This window comes from Piliocolobus tephrosceles, chromosome 16 (assembly GCF_002776525.5).
Source record: "Piliocolobus tephrosceles isolate RC106 chromosome 16, ASM277652v3, whole genome shotgun sequence".
Classification (NCBI taxonomy): Eukaryota; Metazoa; Chordata; class Mammalia; order Primates; family Cercopithecidae; genus Piliocolobus; species Piliocolobus tephrosceles.
The window spans coordinates 5,061,754-5,077,308 of NC_045449.1; the positions used below are offsets into that span (position 1 = coordinate 5,061,754).

The 15,555-nt window shown below is 40.6% G+C and overlaps 1 protein-coding gene across 5 annotated transcripts in view; it reads left to right on the forward strand.

The window, feature by feature from the left end:
* The window catches only part of RABEP1 (rabaptin, RAB GTPase binding effector protein 1), a 115,958-nt gene that overhangs the window by 15,019 nt on the left and 85,384 nt on the right, over nucleotides 1–15,555 (forward strand). The window contains exon 1 of one of the 5 annotated variants that reach the window (XM_023184547.2): nucleotides 817–1,039. The exons of 3 other annotated variants lie outside the window; for them this stretch is intronic. In XM_023184547.2, the coding sequence (XP_023040315.1) occupies nucleotides 1,000–1,039 (40 nt within the window). In that variant the 5' untranslated portion in view covers nucleotides 817–999. Of the gene's footprint in view, nucleotides 1–816; nucleotides 1,040–15,555 lie in introns of those variants that run through there. One more of the 5 variants, XM_023184543.1, reaches the window with a different exon arrangement.

Genomic DNA, 15,555 nt, shown 5'->3' on the forward strand with positions numbered 1-15,555 from the left:
CGTTGTGGAAAGGAACTCCAGTGGGGAGAATGTGTTGAAAGTAGGGAAGGATTACACCATTGAAAATATCATTAAAAAGCCATGAAAACCATCAAGCCTGAAACAATAAATACCTGCTGGAGAAAACTGTGTTGGATGTTGTGCATGATTTCACAGGATTTAGCACAGAGCCAATCAAGGAAATCATGAAAGAGATGGTGGATATGGCAAAAAGGTTGGGGGTAAAGGATTTCAAGATACGGATCTTGGAGAAATTCAAGAGCCAATGGATATACACCAGAGGAATTCACAGAAGGTAACTTGCTGGAGATGTCTGTTTTCGAACCAGTGCCAGGCTATGAGTAAGAAGACCGAGGAGCAGGGCCAGAAAACAAACTGACATTAGTCTGGCAGGAGGGCTCTGATTACTCAAGACTGCAAAGACTATGTTTGACTTTTTTTTTTTGAGATAGATTCTTGCTCTGTCTCCCAGGCTGGAGTGCAGTGGCGTGATCTTGGCTCACTGCAAGCTCCGCCTCCCGGTTTCACACTATTCTCCTGCCTCAGCCTCCCGAGTAGCTGGGACTACAGGCGCCCGCCACCTCGCCCAGCTAATTTTTTTGTATTTTTAGTAGGGACAGGGTTTCACCGTATTAGCCAGGATGGTCTCGATCTCCTGACCTCGTGATCCACCCGTCTCAGCCTCCCAAAGTGCTGGGATTACAGGCTTGAGCCACCGCGCCCGGCCTGTGTTTGACTTCTTTATGACATGGACCACTTCTGTGATACAGGCACTGAAACTAAAGCAAATGGTGAAAGGATTGGTACCATATAGAAACATTCTTAGAGAAATAAAAATCCAGATTAACACATAGTTCCGTAAAGTTACACTGAGTGCGTCTGCCTCTCTTGCCTCACCTTCCACCGCCTCTGCTCCTGCCTCTGCCATCCCTGAGACGGCAAAATTAACCCTTCGTCTTGCTCTTCTTCCTCAGCCTACTCAGCGTGAAGACAAAGACAATGAAGAGCTTTGTGATGACGCACTTCCAGTTAACGAATAGTAAACATATTTTCTATTTCCATTATTTTAATATTGTATTTAGCCTGCTTTATTGTAAGAATACAGTATGTAATACATACAACATACAAAGTATGTATCAATTATTTTATGTTATTGGTAAAATTACTGGTCAGTAGTGGGCTATTAGTGAAGTTTTTGGGGAGTCAAAAGTTATACATGAATTTTTGACTGTGGGAATCGGTGCCCCTAGTCTAGTCCCACGTTTTTCAAGGGTCAAGTGTGTTTTTTCATGACTTGTGCCTTTTGTATCGTATCTAAAAGTCATCTCCAAACCCAAGGATATCAGTATTTTCTCCAGTGTTATGTTCTAGGAGAGTTAAAGTTTTGTGTCTTTTGCCTTTACATCTATAATCTATTTTGAATTTGTTTTTGTGAAGGATGTAAGGTCTTGCGGCTCAGTTCATTTTTTTACATGTGGATATCCAGTTGTCCAGCATCACCATTTATTCGAAAGTCTGTCCTTTCTCTGTTGTGTTGCCTTTTTGCTCCTTTGCCAAAGATCAGTTGACTATATTTGCATGAATCTGTTTCTGGACTCTATATTCTGTTCCATTGTTTTATTTTTTTTTCTTTCATACTACATGTTTTGAAATTTTATTTGCATTGAAAATAAATACTTGTGGCTGGGTGTTGTGGCTCACGCCTGTAATCCCAGCACTTGGGGAGGCTGAGGTGGGCAGATCACAACGTCAGGAGAATCACAAGGTCAGGAAATCGAGACCATCCTGGCTAGCACGGTGAAACCCCATCTCTACTAAAAATACAAAAAAGTTAGCTGGGCGTGGTGGCGGGTGCCTGTAGTCCCAGCTACTCGAGCGGCTGAGGCAGGAGAATGGCGTGAACCCGGGAGGCGGAGCTTGCAGTGAGCCAAGATTGCACCACTGCACTCCAGCCTGGGCGACAGAGTGAGACTCCATCTCAAAAAAAAAAAAAGTGATGAAACAATTTGTAAATGTATAATACAAAAGGAAAGTTGATATGAACTAATAAGATCATCCCTCAGAAATAGAAACACTGTTAATGTCCTGGTGAATATTTTTCCAGTGTCTAAAAAATGTGTTGTAATTTAAAAGTGGAATCATGGCTGTGCACAGTGGCCCATGCCTATAATCCTGCACTTTGGGAGGCTGAGGCAGGAGGATCACTTAAGGCCAGAAGTTTGAGACCAGTCTGGGCCACAGCGAAACCCCTGTCCCTACAAAAAATAAAAAAAATTACCCAGGTGTCATGGTTCACATCTGTAGTCCTAGCTTCTTGTGAGGTTGAGGAGATCGTTTGAGCCCAAGAGGTTTGAGGCTACAGTGAGCTATAATTGCACCACTGCACTTCCAGCTTGGGCCACAGAGCAAGACCTCATCTCTTAAAAAAAAAAAAAAAAAAGGCAGAATCATGCTTCAAATGCTGTTCTCAAACTATATTATTACTTTTGAAGTTAATTATTGTTTTTATGACTGCAAAATACAGATTCACTATAATTTTTAGATGTATTTCTCTCATTGATGAATATTCATGCCATTCCAATAACACTCAAGTGGATGTTTGCACATTCCTGTGTTTTTATAGGATTCCTTGAACTGGAATTACTGAGTCCAAAGAATGTGAATGTTTAAAAATTTAATTCTAAGTACCAAATTCTCTTTCAAAAAAGGTTTGGCAATTTATAGGCTCATCAAAGTATATAAGAGGGCTTCTGTGGCTGGGCTTGGTGGCTCACACATGTAATCCCAGCACTTTTGGAGGGCAAGGTGGGCGGATCTCTTGAGGCCAGAAGTTCAAGACCGGCCTGGCCAACATGGCAAAACTGCGCTCTCTACTAAAAATACAAAAATTAGCCAGACATGGCAGTGTGCACCTGTAGTCCCAGCTACTGGGGTGGCTGGGGCATGAGAATTGCTTGAGCCTGAGAAGCAGAGGTTACAGTGAGCCGAGATCAGCTATTGCACTCCAGCCTGGTTGACAGAGTGAGAATCTATCTTTAAAAAGCAAAAAAGAGAAAAAGGCTCATGATCCCTTAATTTAACAAGTTCTTTGCATATAGGGAAGTTGATCTTTGTCAGGTGTGTATCAAGTGTAGCAAAAATTTTACCCAATTTGTTTTTTAACTTTGAGGGCTTTTTGACTGAGGGTTGAGTTTTGGCATATGGAAGTATTTTAATTTTTCTGTGTGATTATCAGTTTTTTCCTTTATGGGCAGAGTCTTGCTCTCTTACCAGGCTGGAGTGCAGTGGCACTATCTCAACTCACTGCAACCTCCGCCTCCCACGTTCAAGCGAGCCTCCTGCCTCTGCCTCCCAAGTAGCTGGGACTACCACCACACCAAGCTAATTTTTGTATTTTTAGTGGAGATGGGGTTTCACCATGTTGGCCAGGATGGTGTCAATCTCTTGACCTCGTAATCCGCCTGCTTCAGCCTCCCAAAGTGCTGAGATTACAGGTGTGAGCCACTGTACCCAGCCTAGTATTTACTTTTCTTTCTTTCTTTTTGAGACGAGTCTCGCTCTGTCACCCAGGCTGGAGTACTTTTAAATGATCAGTTTGCAGTTTATTTTGCCATCAGGAATGATATAAGAATCTGCTTTTTTTTTTTTTTTTTTTTTTTTGAGACAGAGTCTTGCTCTGTCACCCAAGCTGTAAGTGCAGTGGTGCGATCTCGGCTCACTGCGACCTCTGCCTCCTGGACTCAAGCAGTTCTCCTGCCTCAGCCGCTCGAATAGTTGGGACTATAGGTGCGTGCCACCACCCCTGGCTAAATTTTGTATTTTTAATGGAGACGGGGTTTTGCCGTGTTGACCAGGCTGGTCTTGAACTCCTGACCTCAGGTCATCTGACCACTTCAGCCTCCCAAAGTGCTGGGATTACAGGCATGAGCCACTGCGTCTGGCCTTACTACTTATTTTCAAATGGTTCGCCAATTGTTCTTGTACCGTATGGTGACTAATCCATTTTTCTTCATTGATTTTGAAATACTACCATTTATCGTATGCTAAATTTGCAGGAATATTTGAGTTCATTTATAAACTGCATTTTGTTCAATTGATTTACCTATTCTGTTGTCATACTACGTGGTTACAATTACTGTTCCCTTCTCTTTAATGTTTTAATATTTAAAAGAGCCAGGCCGGGCATGATGGCTGACGCCTGCAATCCCAGCACTTTGCCAGCTCAAGGCGGGAAGATCACGTGAAGTCAGGAGTTGGAGACCAGCCTGGCCAACATGGTGAAACCCTGTCTCTACTAAAAATACAAAAATTAGCCAGGCGTGGTGGCACACCCTGGCTATACGCAGCTACTTGAGAGGCTGAGGCAGGAGAGGTGGAGACTGCAGTGATCTGAGATTGCACCATTACACTTCAGCCTGGGCAGAAAAAAAAAAAAGATCCAGGCATCCTTCATTATTCATTTACTAGAATTTCCTTGATTATTCTTAAGTATTTTTTCATTCAGATAAGATTTGGAATGAGTACATTAAGTCCACCCACTGTGCTTCACTCTCTTGTTTAAAAAAAAGGACTTAAAAAATATCTGTTGTGTTTATAAGCTCGAGAGCATATATCATTAACAAACATCTTTACAATTAAGATAATGCATTAAGTGCATATTAATTTAAATAATATTTGTTATTATTTTTTGAGATAGAGTCTTTCTCTGTTGCCCATGCTGAAGTACAGTGGCGTGATCTTAGCTGACTGCAACCTCGGCCTCCTGGGTTCAAGTGATCCTTTCATTTCAGCCTTCGGAGTAGCTGGAATTACTCCGTGCTCATGATCCAGCCTGACTAATTTTTTTCTATTTTTAGTAGAGTGGGTTTTGACATGTTGCCCAGGCTGGTCTTAAACTCCTGGCTTCAAATGATCTGCCCACTTCAGCCTACAAAGTGCTGGGATTATAGGTGTGCGCCACCACACTTGGCTACATTAATTATATTTTCTAATCCTTCTAATTCTTTAAAGGTAATATTAACACTATTTCAAGCCGGGCGCGGTGGCTCAAGCCTGTAATCCCAGCACTTTGGGAGGCCGAGACGGGCGGATCACAAGGTCAGGAGATCGAGACCATCCTGGCTAACATGGTGAAACCCCATCTCTACTAAAAAATACAAAAAACTAGCCAGGCGAGGTGGCGGGCGCCTGTAGTCCCAGCTACTCGGGAGGCTGAGGCAGGAGAATGGCATAAACCCGAGAGGCGGAGCTTGCAGTGAGCTGAGATCCGGCCACTGCACTCCAGCTTGGGTGACAGAGCAAGACTCTGTCTCCAAAAAAAAAAAAAAAAACACTATTTCATAATCGAGGCTACACAAATTTAATAACTTGCCTAGAATCCAGATTGCCGTGACTATTTTCATTCTAGCTATCCCTTAGGTCAGTTTTAGCTTAGTAAACTTTGATCATTTTTAAAAAGGCAAAATTAAGTCTCCAATTTTCTTTTCTGATCATAAAGTACAAAGAAAGTGTGAAAGAAAACTAGACTTGCCGAGCGTGGTGGCTCACGTCTGTAATCCTAGCACTTTGGGAGGCCGAGGTGGGCGGATCACACGGTCAGGAGTTCGAGACCAGCCTGGCCAACAGAGTGAAACCCCATCTCTACTAAAAATACAAAAAATTAACTGGGCATGGTGGTGGGCGCCTGTAATCCCAGCTACTTGGGAGGCTGAGGCAGGAGAATTGCTTGAGCCTGGGAGGCTGAGAGGTTGTAGTGAGCCGAGATTGCAGTATAGCACTCCAGCCCAGGTAACAGTGCGAGACTGCATTTCAAAAAAAAGAAAACTAGATTTACACATAATTCTATCCTTTAGAGTATTTTTTATTGTACATTTTTAATTTTTATATCTACAAATAAAAATATTTTAAAACAATTGATCATATTGCACATGTGGTTTTGCATTCTGCCGTTTTCATTTGGTTATGATGTGAACAGTCTCCCTGTGTTGTAAGTTTTTTTTTTTTTTTTTTTTTTAAATAGTGTTTTTGGCCAGTTGCAGTGGCTCATGCCTGTAATCTCAGCTCTTTGGGAGTCTGAGGCAGGTGGATCACTTGAGGTCAGGAGTTTGAGGCCAACGTGGCCAACATGGCAAAATTCTGTTTGTACTAAAAATACAAAAATTTGGCATGATAGTGTGCGCCTATAATCCCAGCTACTCCAGAGGCTAAGACAGGAGAGAATCACCTGAACCTGGGAGGTGAAGTTTGCAGTGAGCTGAGATTGAGCCACTGCACTCCTGCCTGGGGGAAAGAGCAATACTGTCTCAAAGGTGGTTATAAGTCTAATTTATCATATAAATGTGTCATTTTACTATTACTGCCATTTTGATCATTTATAAATTCTCACTATTAATAATTTCGTAGGAAACAACATTCTTGTACATTAATCTTTGATCTCATCTTTATTTCCTAGACTTTTGGATCTGAAGTATGACATTTTGATATATACTGCCAAATTGCTTTCTAGAAAGCCAGTTCTAGTTTACATTTCTTCTTCTTAGTGCTGACGATGTCTGTTAGTCTCACTTCATCCTTGTCAACACGAAGTATAGACTTAAGATGTTCTTGCCAGTAGGCAAGGCGTAAAAATGATATCTGATTTTAGTTGCAGTTTTAGTATGATTGGCTTTTGTTCATTTTTTTTCCTTTTTTTTGTTTTTGATTGTTTTTTAAAAAAATATATTGGCCTTTTTTTTTTCATTGCCTCGTCATGTTTTTACCCCTTTCTTATTAAATTTTTAATTTATTTACCTTTTTTTTTTTTGAGATTGAGTTTTGCTTTGTCGCCAGGCTGTAGTGCAGTGGCGTGATCTTGGCTCACTGCAGCCTCCACCTCCTGGGTTCAAGCAGTTCTGCCTCAGCCTCCCCAGTAGCTGGGATTACAGGCGTGTGCCACCCTGCCTGGCTAATTTCATATTTTTAGTAGAGACAGGGTTTCACCATGTTGATCGGGCTGGTTTCAAACTCCTGACCTCATGTGATCCACTCACCTTGGCCTCCCAAAGTTCTGGGATTACAGGTGTGAACCACTACACATGGCCTTTGTTTATTTACTTTTGAAACAAGGTCTTGCTCTGTGGTCCAGGCTGGAGTTTGGTGGCGTGGTGTGATCTTGGCTGATTGCAATCTCTGCTTTCCAGGCTCAGGTGATCCTCTCACCTCAGACTCTGGAGTAGCTGAGACTACAGGCATGCATCACTATGCCTCTCTAGTTTTTGTATTTTTAGTAGAGATAAGGTTTTTACATGTTGCCCAGGCTGGTCTTGAACTTCTGGGCTCAAGCCATCTGCCTGCCGTGGCATCTCAGAGTGTTGGCATTATAGGTATGAGCCGCTGTGCCTTGTCCATTTTCTTATTAAAATGGGGCATATATATATAATATAACATATATATATAACATATATATATAATATATATATAGATATATATATATATAAATATTTGCTGAGCGTGGTGGCTCACACTATAGTCCCAGCACTTCGGAAGACTGAGGCAGGTGGATCCCTTGAGGTCAGGAGTTTGAGACCAGCCTGACCAACATGATGAAACCCTGTGTCTACTAAACAAACAAAAATTAGCCAGGTGCGGTGGTGCGCACCTGTAATCCCAGCTACTTGGGAGGGTGAGGCACCAGAATTGCTTGAATCCGGGAGGTAGAGGTTGCAGTGAGCTGAGATTCCACCGTTGCACTGCAGCCTGGACAATAACAGAGAAAAACCCAACAAAAACTCTCTCTCTCTCTCTCTCTCTCTCTGTATATATGTGTCTTCATAGACATTGGCCTTTGTTTTTTATTTGTTACAGATATTTACAGATATTGTCCACGTTTGTCCTTTGTCTTATTTTGGCTTTTGGGGTACTTTTTTTTTTTTGAGACAGGGTCTCACTCTGTCATCCAGGCTGGAGTGCAGTGGTATGATCATGGCTCACTGTAACCTTGACCTCACACCTCAGCCTCCTGAGGCCCCTATAGGCACATGCCACCATGCCTTGGTAATTTTTGTATTTTTTGTAGAGACAGAATCTCTCTTTGTTACCCAGGCTGGTCTCAAACTGCTGGGCTCAAGGGATCTACCTGCCTCAGTTTCCCAAAGCGCTCGGATTACATGTGTGAGCCACTGCATCTGGCCATTGGGATAATTTTTGTTATAAAGAAATCTAACATTCCACTTGGACAAACTTATTGGTAATATTTTGACATTTTCAAAGATGTTCTCTGTCTCAAAATCAATTAGATAGACGCTCATAGCTTATGTTGTTATACGTTTAAATTTATTTTTAAACAGTGGCCAATGTTTTTCTACATCATTTCAATTATTAAGTTGTTTCTGTGTGAGCTGTTTGTCAAGTTACATCTTCCACAGCTTGCACTTGCCATTGATTTTCTTTCTATAATTATTTTATAATTACAGATAAAATTTATATTGCCCATTGCAGACAATTAAGAAAATGCAAAAAAGCGTAAAGTGAACAATCATCAAAGACAGTTTATTAACACTTTGGTATACAGTTAGCCCTCTGTATCTGCGGGCTCCACATTCATGGATTCAACCATCTGGGGATGGAAAATGAAAAAACCCTTTGGGAGGCTGAGGCGGAGGATCACGAGGCCAGGAATTGGAGAGCAGCCTGACCAGACTCATCTCTACTAAAAATACAAAAATTAGCTGGACATGGTGGCATGCATCTGTAATCGCAGCTACTCAGGAGGCTGAGGCAGGAGAACTGCTTGAACCCGGGAGGCAGAGGTTGCATTGAGCCAAGATCGTGCCACTGCACTCCAGCCTGAGTGACAGTGAGACTCCGTCTCAAGAAAATAAAAAACCAATGAAACAATAAAAATACAAATTAGAAAATGCAGGATAACAACTATTTACATAGTATTTACATTGTATTAGGTATTATAAGTTATTTTCATTGTATGAGGTATTATAAGTTATTTAGAGGTGATTTAAAGTACACGGGAGAATATGCATATGTTATATGCAAACACTACACTGTTTTATATATAATGGATTTGAGTATCATCAGATTTTGGTATCTGAGGGGTCGTGGAACCAATTTCCCTCATATGCCGAGGGAAAATGGTATTGTCTTTTTAGAGTTTCATATGTATAAAATATGTGAAAAAAACTTAAAAATTTGATAGAAAATTACAATACCTTTATAGCATGTTTTTTCCCACTTAAATGAAGAGATGTTCATGATGTATTATTAAATAATGTTATTTTTAAGGCTGGGTGCGGTGGCTTACACCTGTAATCCCAGCACTTTGGGAGACCAAGGTGGGCAGATTACCTGAGGTCAGGAGTTCGAGACCAGCCTGGCCAACATGGTGAAACCCGTCTCTACTAAAAAAAAAAAATAACAAAAATTAGCCGGATGTGATCAAAAATTAGCCGGATGTGATGGCGCACACCTGTAATCCCAGCTATTTGGGAGGCTTAGGCAGGAGAATCACTTGAGCCCAGGAGGTGGAGGTTGCAGTGAGCTGAGATCATGACACTGCACTCCAGCCTGGGCAACAGAAGACTCCATCTCAAAAAAAAAAGTTATTTTTAATGGTATGTAACAGTAGTATTTTAATGTATGGATTCCATAATATGTTTAATCCTCTATTAGTAAATATTGTTTTTATTTTTTTCTATTTCAAACGACACTGGCAAACATCCTGATACATATGTCTCTAAATATTTAGTCAAATACTTCCCTCTGCTAAATCCCTGTTGTGTCAAAGTTTACATACATTTAAAATTGGATACTTTTGATACAATTAAGTTTTTATATGTTCTTTTGTATCAGGAATAACTCTATCTGAGACCAACTAGAAAGCCAACCCCCTAGTTGCTGCAAAAGTGAAGGGTTCAGTTTTTCTCTGCGTTCCACGTTCACACGTAGAGTTCTAAATTTGGTTCAACTGCTCAAGGATGTCAAAGATCGGAGTTTCTTCTGTTTTCTGCTTTCTTCCTCTGTGGCTCTGTTTGTCACATCATTATTTTTTGTAGATTTAGTTCTGATTTCCTTTTGGGAATATTTATTCCTTTAAATCTTATACTGTTTTCTTAGTTACATTTGTTGGGTTCTCTACTTCAGGCACATGGATCATCCTTATTTTGGATAGTCTATTTCTCATAGCTATTTCCTCTCTAATTGCTTTACTTTTCTTTAAAATTCACTGAGATTAGCTCAGGTCTTTTTGATCTGTTTAACAAAACGGATTGCATTAATGGATTTCTGAATGTTAGTTTTTGCACACTTAGATAAATGCAACTTGGTTGTGATGGATTGTTATTCTAGTATGTAGCTAGATCTGATTTGCTAAGGTTTGAGAAATTTTACAGTTATATTCATAAGTGAGATTGGCTTGTAGTTGTCCATTTTGGTACTGCATTGCGTTTTTTTTTTTTTTTAGACAGTTTCATTCTTGTTGCCCAGGCTGGAGTGCAATGGCGCGATCTTGGCTCACCACAACCTCCGCCTCCAAGGTTCAAGTGATTCTCCTGCCTCAGCCTCCCAAGTAGCTGGGATTACAAGCATGCGCCACTACACCTGGCTAATTTTGTATTTTTAGTTGAGACTGGGTTTCTACATGTTGGTGAGGCCGGTCTCAAACTCCCAACCTCGGGTAATCTGCCCGCCTTGGCCTCCCAAAGTGCTGAGATTATAGGCATGAGCCACCATGCCCTGCCTGGTTTTGGTATCTTGATTATGCTAGCTTGGTAAAATGGGAGGCATTTCATTGTTTTGCTATGCTGAGGACAGTTTAAGTAGTATTGAAAATATTCTGTGAACATTTGGTAGAATTTATGTTCCCTTTCAAGATTCATCTTAACTTGTGTGGCTATTGCATAATGTATTTTGTCAATTTTATTTTCTTGTTTTTGGTGGAGTGGCGGGTGGGGGGCAAGGTCTTACTCTGTAGCTCCAGCTGGAGTGTAGTGGTGCAGTCATGGCTCACAGTAGCCTTGACCCTCCGTGGTCAGTTGATCCTCAACCTTCTGAGTAGCTGGGACTACAGGTGTGCACCACCACATCTGGCTAATTTTTGCATTTTTTGTGTAGATGAGGTTTCACTGTGTTGCTCAGACTGGTCTTGAACTCTGGGCTCAAATGATTTGCCTGCCTCAGCTTCCAAGAGTGTTGGGATTACAGGCATGAGCCACTGTACCCAGCTTTTTGTTAGTTTTCTATTGTTAGATATTGACTTTTTTCGAATGTTTTGGAATTTTAACTGGTGCTGCAGTCAATATTCTTGCAATTACATCTTAACACATATCTATGATTATTTCCTTAGGATAAATTCCTGGTGGTAAAATTGTATAATCACCTTTAGTTGAGAACCACTGGTTTATGACAAAATGCTTTAGGATACCCCATTTACCATTCTGATACAAAATTGTACACAAGACTTTTTTAAAAACCCCAAAACCTTAACAGCATAATGCCTTTATTGTAAAAGAAAATAATTTGTAATTAGTAATACAGATTGCTTACAGTTTTCAACATGTAAATGAACAGTGCGACTACATAAAAGAATAACATCCCTAGGAGGTGGTATTACACCTGTTTACAACTTCTGCTTATGTGACTCCTCTGTTAAACACCTGTAATCATGGGGAAATCTAGCTAGGCCTTGGAATGAGGCAGGTCAGTGTTTGAATCCAGGTCTGCTACTTACTAGCTGTATATCAGTAGATTGGCTTAATCTCAGAATGTTTCTTCATCTATAACTGGGGCGATAATGCCTCTTTTATGGTTTGGTTTGAAAATTTAATGAACCAGTGTATAGCCTGATACTCCATGAAGAGCTATTTGTGAATTATTTAATCCTTAATACAATGCTAGAAGATAGTCTTGTTGTTAATCCCCATTTTTACAGATGGAGAGAAGGAACCAGCTTAGTGGGAGGGCTGGAATTCAAACCCTAGTTTATTTTCAGAGCCTGTGCTGTCAGCTGTTATGCGCTATAACTTCTCATATAATAGTTGATAAATAGGCAATTTCATTTTCTGTAGCTTTAATCAAGAGTTCCCTCCCAAGTATTAACATCAGCATTCTTTCCTTAAGACTTCCTTTTCCTCTTGGTTCTTGTGTTCCCTTCCTGAGACATAAAATTAATCTCCTTCATCCACATGTAGGCAGATAGCTATTTATTAAAAATTCTGTTCTGTCTCTATGTATGACCTTGATATTTCGGAAAAGCTCATAAATAATGCAGCCAACTTTCCTTGTAAATAAAATATAACCCTGTGTTTTTATTATTTATTTATGAAGAACTTTTCTTCTGATAAGTAACCCCCACTCTAGAGTTTATAGCTAGTGTGTAGCCTTTTTATAACCCAAGTGTAGGGAGATAAGGAATTACATCTACATTTAAAAATTTTCTATGTTACAATCAAGGGAAGGGTGTATATAGGGACTTTGATTTGTTTTATGGTATAGTTAAATATGGTTCTAAGAGGTGTCTTATGTTGCATTAGGCTTTTTTCTTGTAAATGATAAAAATCTTAAGAATATTCTAAACCAATTACTGTTTATATTAAAGGAGCTGGTAATAACCAGAGATGATGATGTTCTTTATGAATAGTTCTCCACTGTGAATTGTGTGTGTATGTGCATAATGCCTCGTTATATCTTCATATGGAACTTCTTAAACATTTAAAAAGATTAGTATGTAGAGTCACCACCTTGCATGTGTCATGATTCTTAATGTATGGCCAGTCTCACCTATAACCCCCACCTCCTCCAGGATTTTAAACTACGAATCTGTGATTTCATTTGGAAACATTTCAGGGTATGTGTAAACATACCACAATACTATTATAACACCTAAAACCAGTTAACAGTATCACCAAATACCCATTCCATGTTCTCATATTCCCTAGTTGTCGTGCGTACTTGCGTGTGTGTGGAGGGGGTGTGGGGGAGGAAGTTTCAGCCTACCACACTGATACCCAAACTGCCCCATTTTTGGGCAGCGTGTGGCCTCTTTACATTGACTCCTAAATCTTTTTATATAACCTTAACCGACAAGATGTTCCAGGCTTATCTTGTACACTTCCTGCCCTGGACCTGGAATCGGTCCTTTTTCCTAAGGATCCTTAGTTCCTTTTAGTGGGAAATGGCATTTAGAGAACACAGTCTGGGTACTGGGCATGTAGCATGTATTTTTTTTTTTTTTTTTAGCAGTTTTTCTTAAGTCACTATTATCACTATTATCCTTAAACAGAACCCTGGGCATCATTTAATCCTTTTTATTGATGACTTAGTATTATGGAATTTAGTTTTGGTACTGAGCGGTAAGCTGATGAGTCCCTAGGGCCACTGAAGTTTGTTTTCAGTTTTGTTTGCCCTTATACTAAGTGGTTCTGAATTCCAGTTCATTTTTAGTCATGGTTTTATTTTTGCCTTGTGACCCAGTCCTCCCTGCTGTCACTCGGGTTTGTTTCTCATTTACAGGGCTATTCAACCTGCTGTCTGCACTCATTTCTTTCTCTTTTTCTTTTTTTTTTTTTTTTTTTTTTTTTTGAGTCTTGCCCTGTCGCCAGGCTGGAGTGCAGTGGCGCCATCTTGGCTCACTGCAACCTCCGCCTCCCGGGTTCAAACGATTCTCCTGCCGCAGCCTCCCAAGTGGCTGGGATTACAGGCGCCCACCACCACGCCTGGCTAATTTTTGTATTTTTAGTAGAGATGTGGTTTCACCTTGTTGGCCATAATGCTCTTGATCTCTTGACCTTGTGATCCGCCCGCCTCGGCCTCCCAAAGTGCTGGGATTACAGGCGTGAGCCACTGCGCCTGGCCTGCACTCATTTCTAAACTGCTTTTTCTTTCTGACTGGACTCCAGGCAAAACTGAGGGTTATGTTAGGAGATATGATTGGGTCTTATAGAGTATAGTGCAGTTAGATGGGAAGGAAAATCTAACCAGCTAGGCATTCAAGTGCATGAGTTTTTCATTTCTGTTAAGCTTGAAGGCTGTTATATTACATTTGTTACCAGGCATCCTTAGGCTTCTCTAGACTGTGACAGTTTCTATGACTTTGGTTTGATGATCTTGCCAGTTTTAAGAAGTGCTGGTCAAGTATTTTGTAGAATGTCCCTAAACTGGAATCTGTGTGATGTTTTTCTTGTGATTAGACTGACATAGCGTCTTGGGAGGAAGAGCACATGGGTGAAGTATCGTTTTGTTTGTATCACATCAAGGGTACATACATGGCTCATCAGTGATATTAGCCTTGACCACCCCTACTGAGGTAGTATTGATCGAGTTTCTCTCTCTTGGGGTGTAAGCGGGGGGACCTTTCTGTACTGTACTCTTTAGAAGGAAGTCAGTATGTGCTCCTCCATCCCCATATGGTGTTATAAAATCAGCCAGGTTGATAGTAAGCAGATTTTTCAAGTGTGTCCTATCTTCTAACTCATGTTAATTCCTTGTAGATTGTTGTTGTTAAATCATTGCTTAGCACCCTATGAGCAGTCTTTAAGAGTATGGTAGTGGGAGTGACAGTATATTTTACTCAAGCTTCTTGGTTGCAAACAGAAAAGGTATTTTTGAGAAGATAAAAGGTTGCTTACAGAGTCGTTGGGAGGGCAAGGAGAGAGATTCTAGATGATTCTCAAAACTTTAGCCTGCATCTGAAAGGGCTTGTTTAAGCACATTGCTGGGCCCCATCTCCAGAATTTCTGATTCCAGGAAGTCTGGGATGGGGCCTGATAACTTCTTACAAGTTTCCAGGTGATGGTGATGTGGTCCCAGAGCTACACTTGGAGAATCACTCGTTTATGCTAAACTTTAAGGAATACTCTAGAACCGAGCTTAATGGAAACTTGCCTCTGGTGCTGCTGGCCTATAGAAAAAAAATTGACTTAATGCCATTGTCACCACTGCTTGGACTGATACCATTTCTGATTCAGGAGCTAGACCTATACCACTGGGACGCAACTAAAAGTCTTACAGCAGTGAGAATGGAACCTGGTTTCTTGACACAGCTCTATTCTGAACTGAAGTTGCATTTGGGTGTGTTTGTTTGGAGGAGCCTAGGTCACATGCCTGCATTCTGGTTTTAAGGGAGATTGGGGATTTGTATTTGACTTCTGTTTTGGGAAGCTGAAACTCATAAAATGGAAATTTCTTTAAATGTAAGAAGACTATTGGAAAGATGATAGACAGCCATGGATATGGCAGTTGTCAACTACAGCAGTACTACTGAAAGGAACCTGTCCACAAACTGTTTTTAATGTCTTCGAGGACACAAGGAACCTGAACCAGAATATCAATCCATGTACTGCTTTCTTCATAGAAAAATGTCAGTAGAACTAAGCAATGTGATTAGTGTGTTAGTTTTACATTGTGGCACAAACTCCTTATCTCATTCTTAGACCAGTAACAAACAGTCTGCATACCAAACTTAGAGTAATAAATCAATATCAGCCTCCACCAAGATTTCAGGTGATGTACCAAGGGTCTCTTAGTCCTAACCTATAACTTTGTTTAAAAAAAAAAAAAAAACGCCTGTGC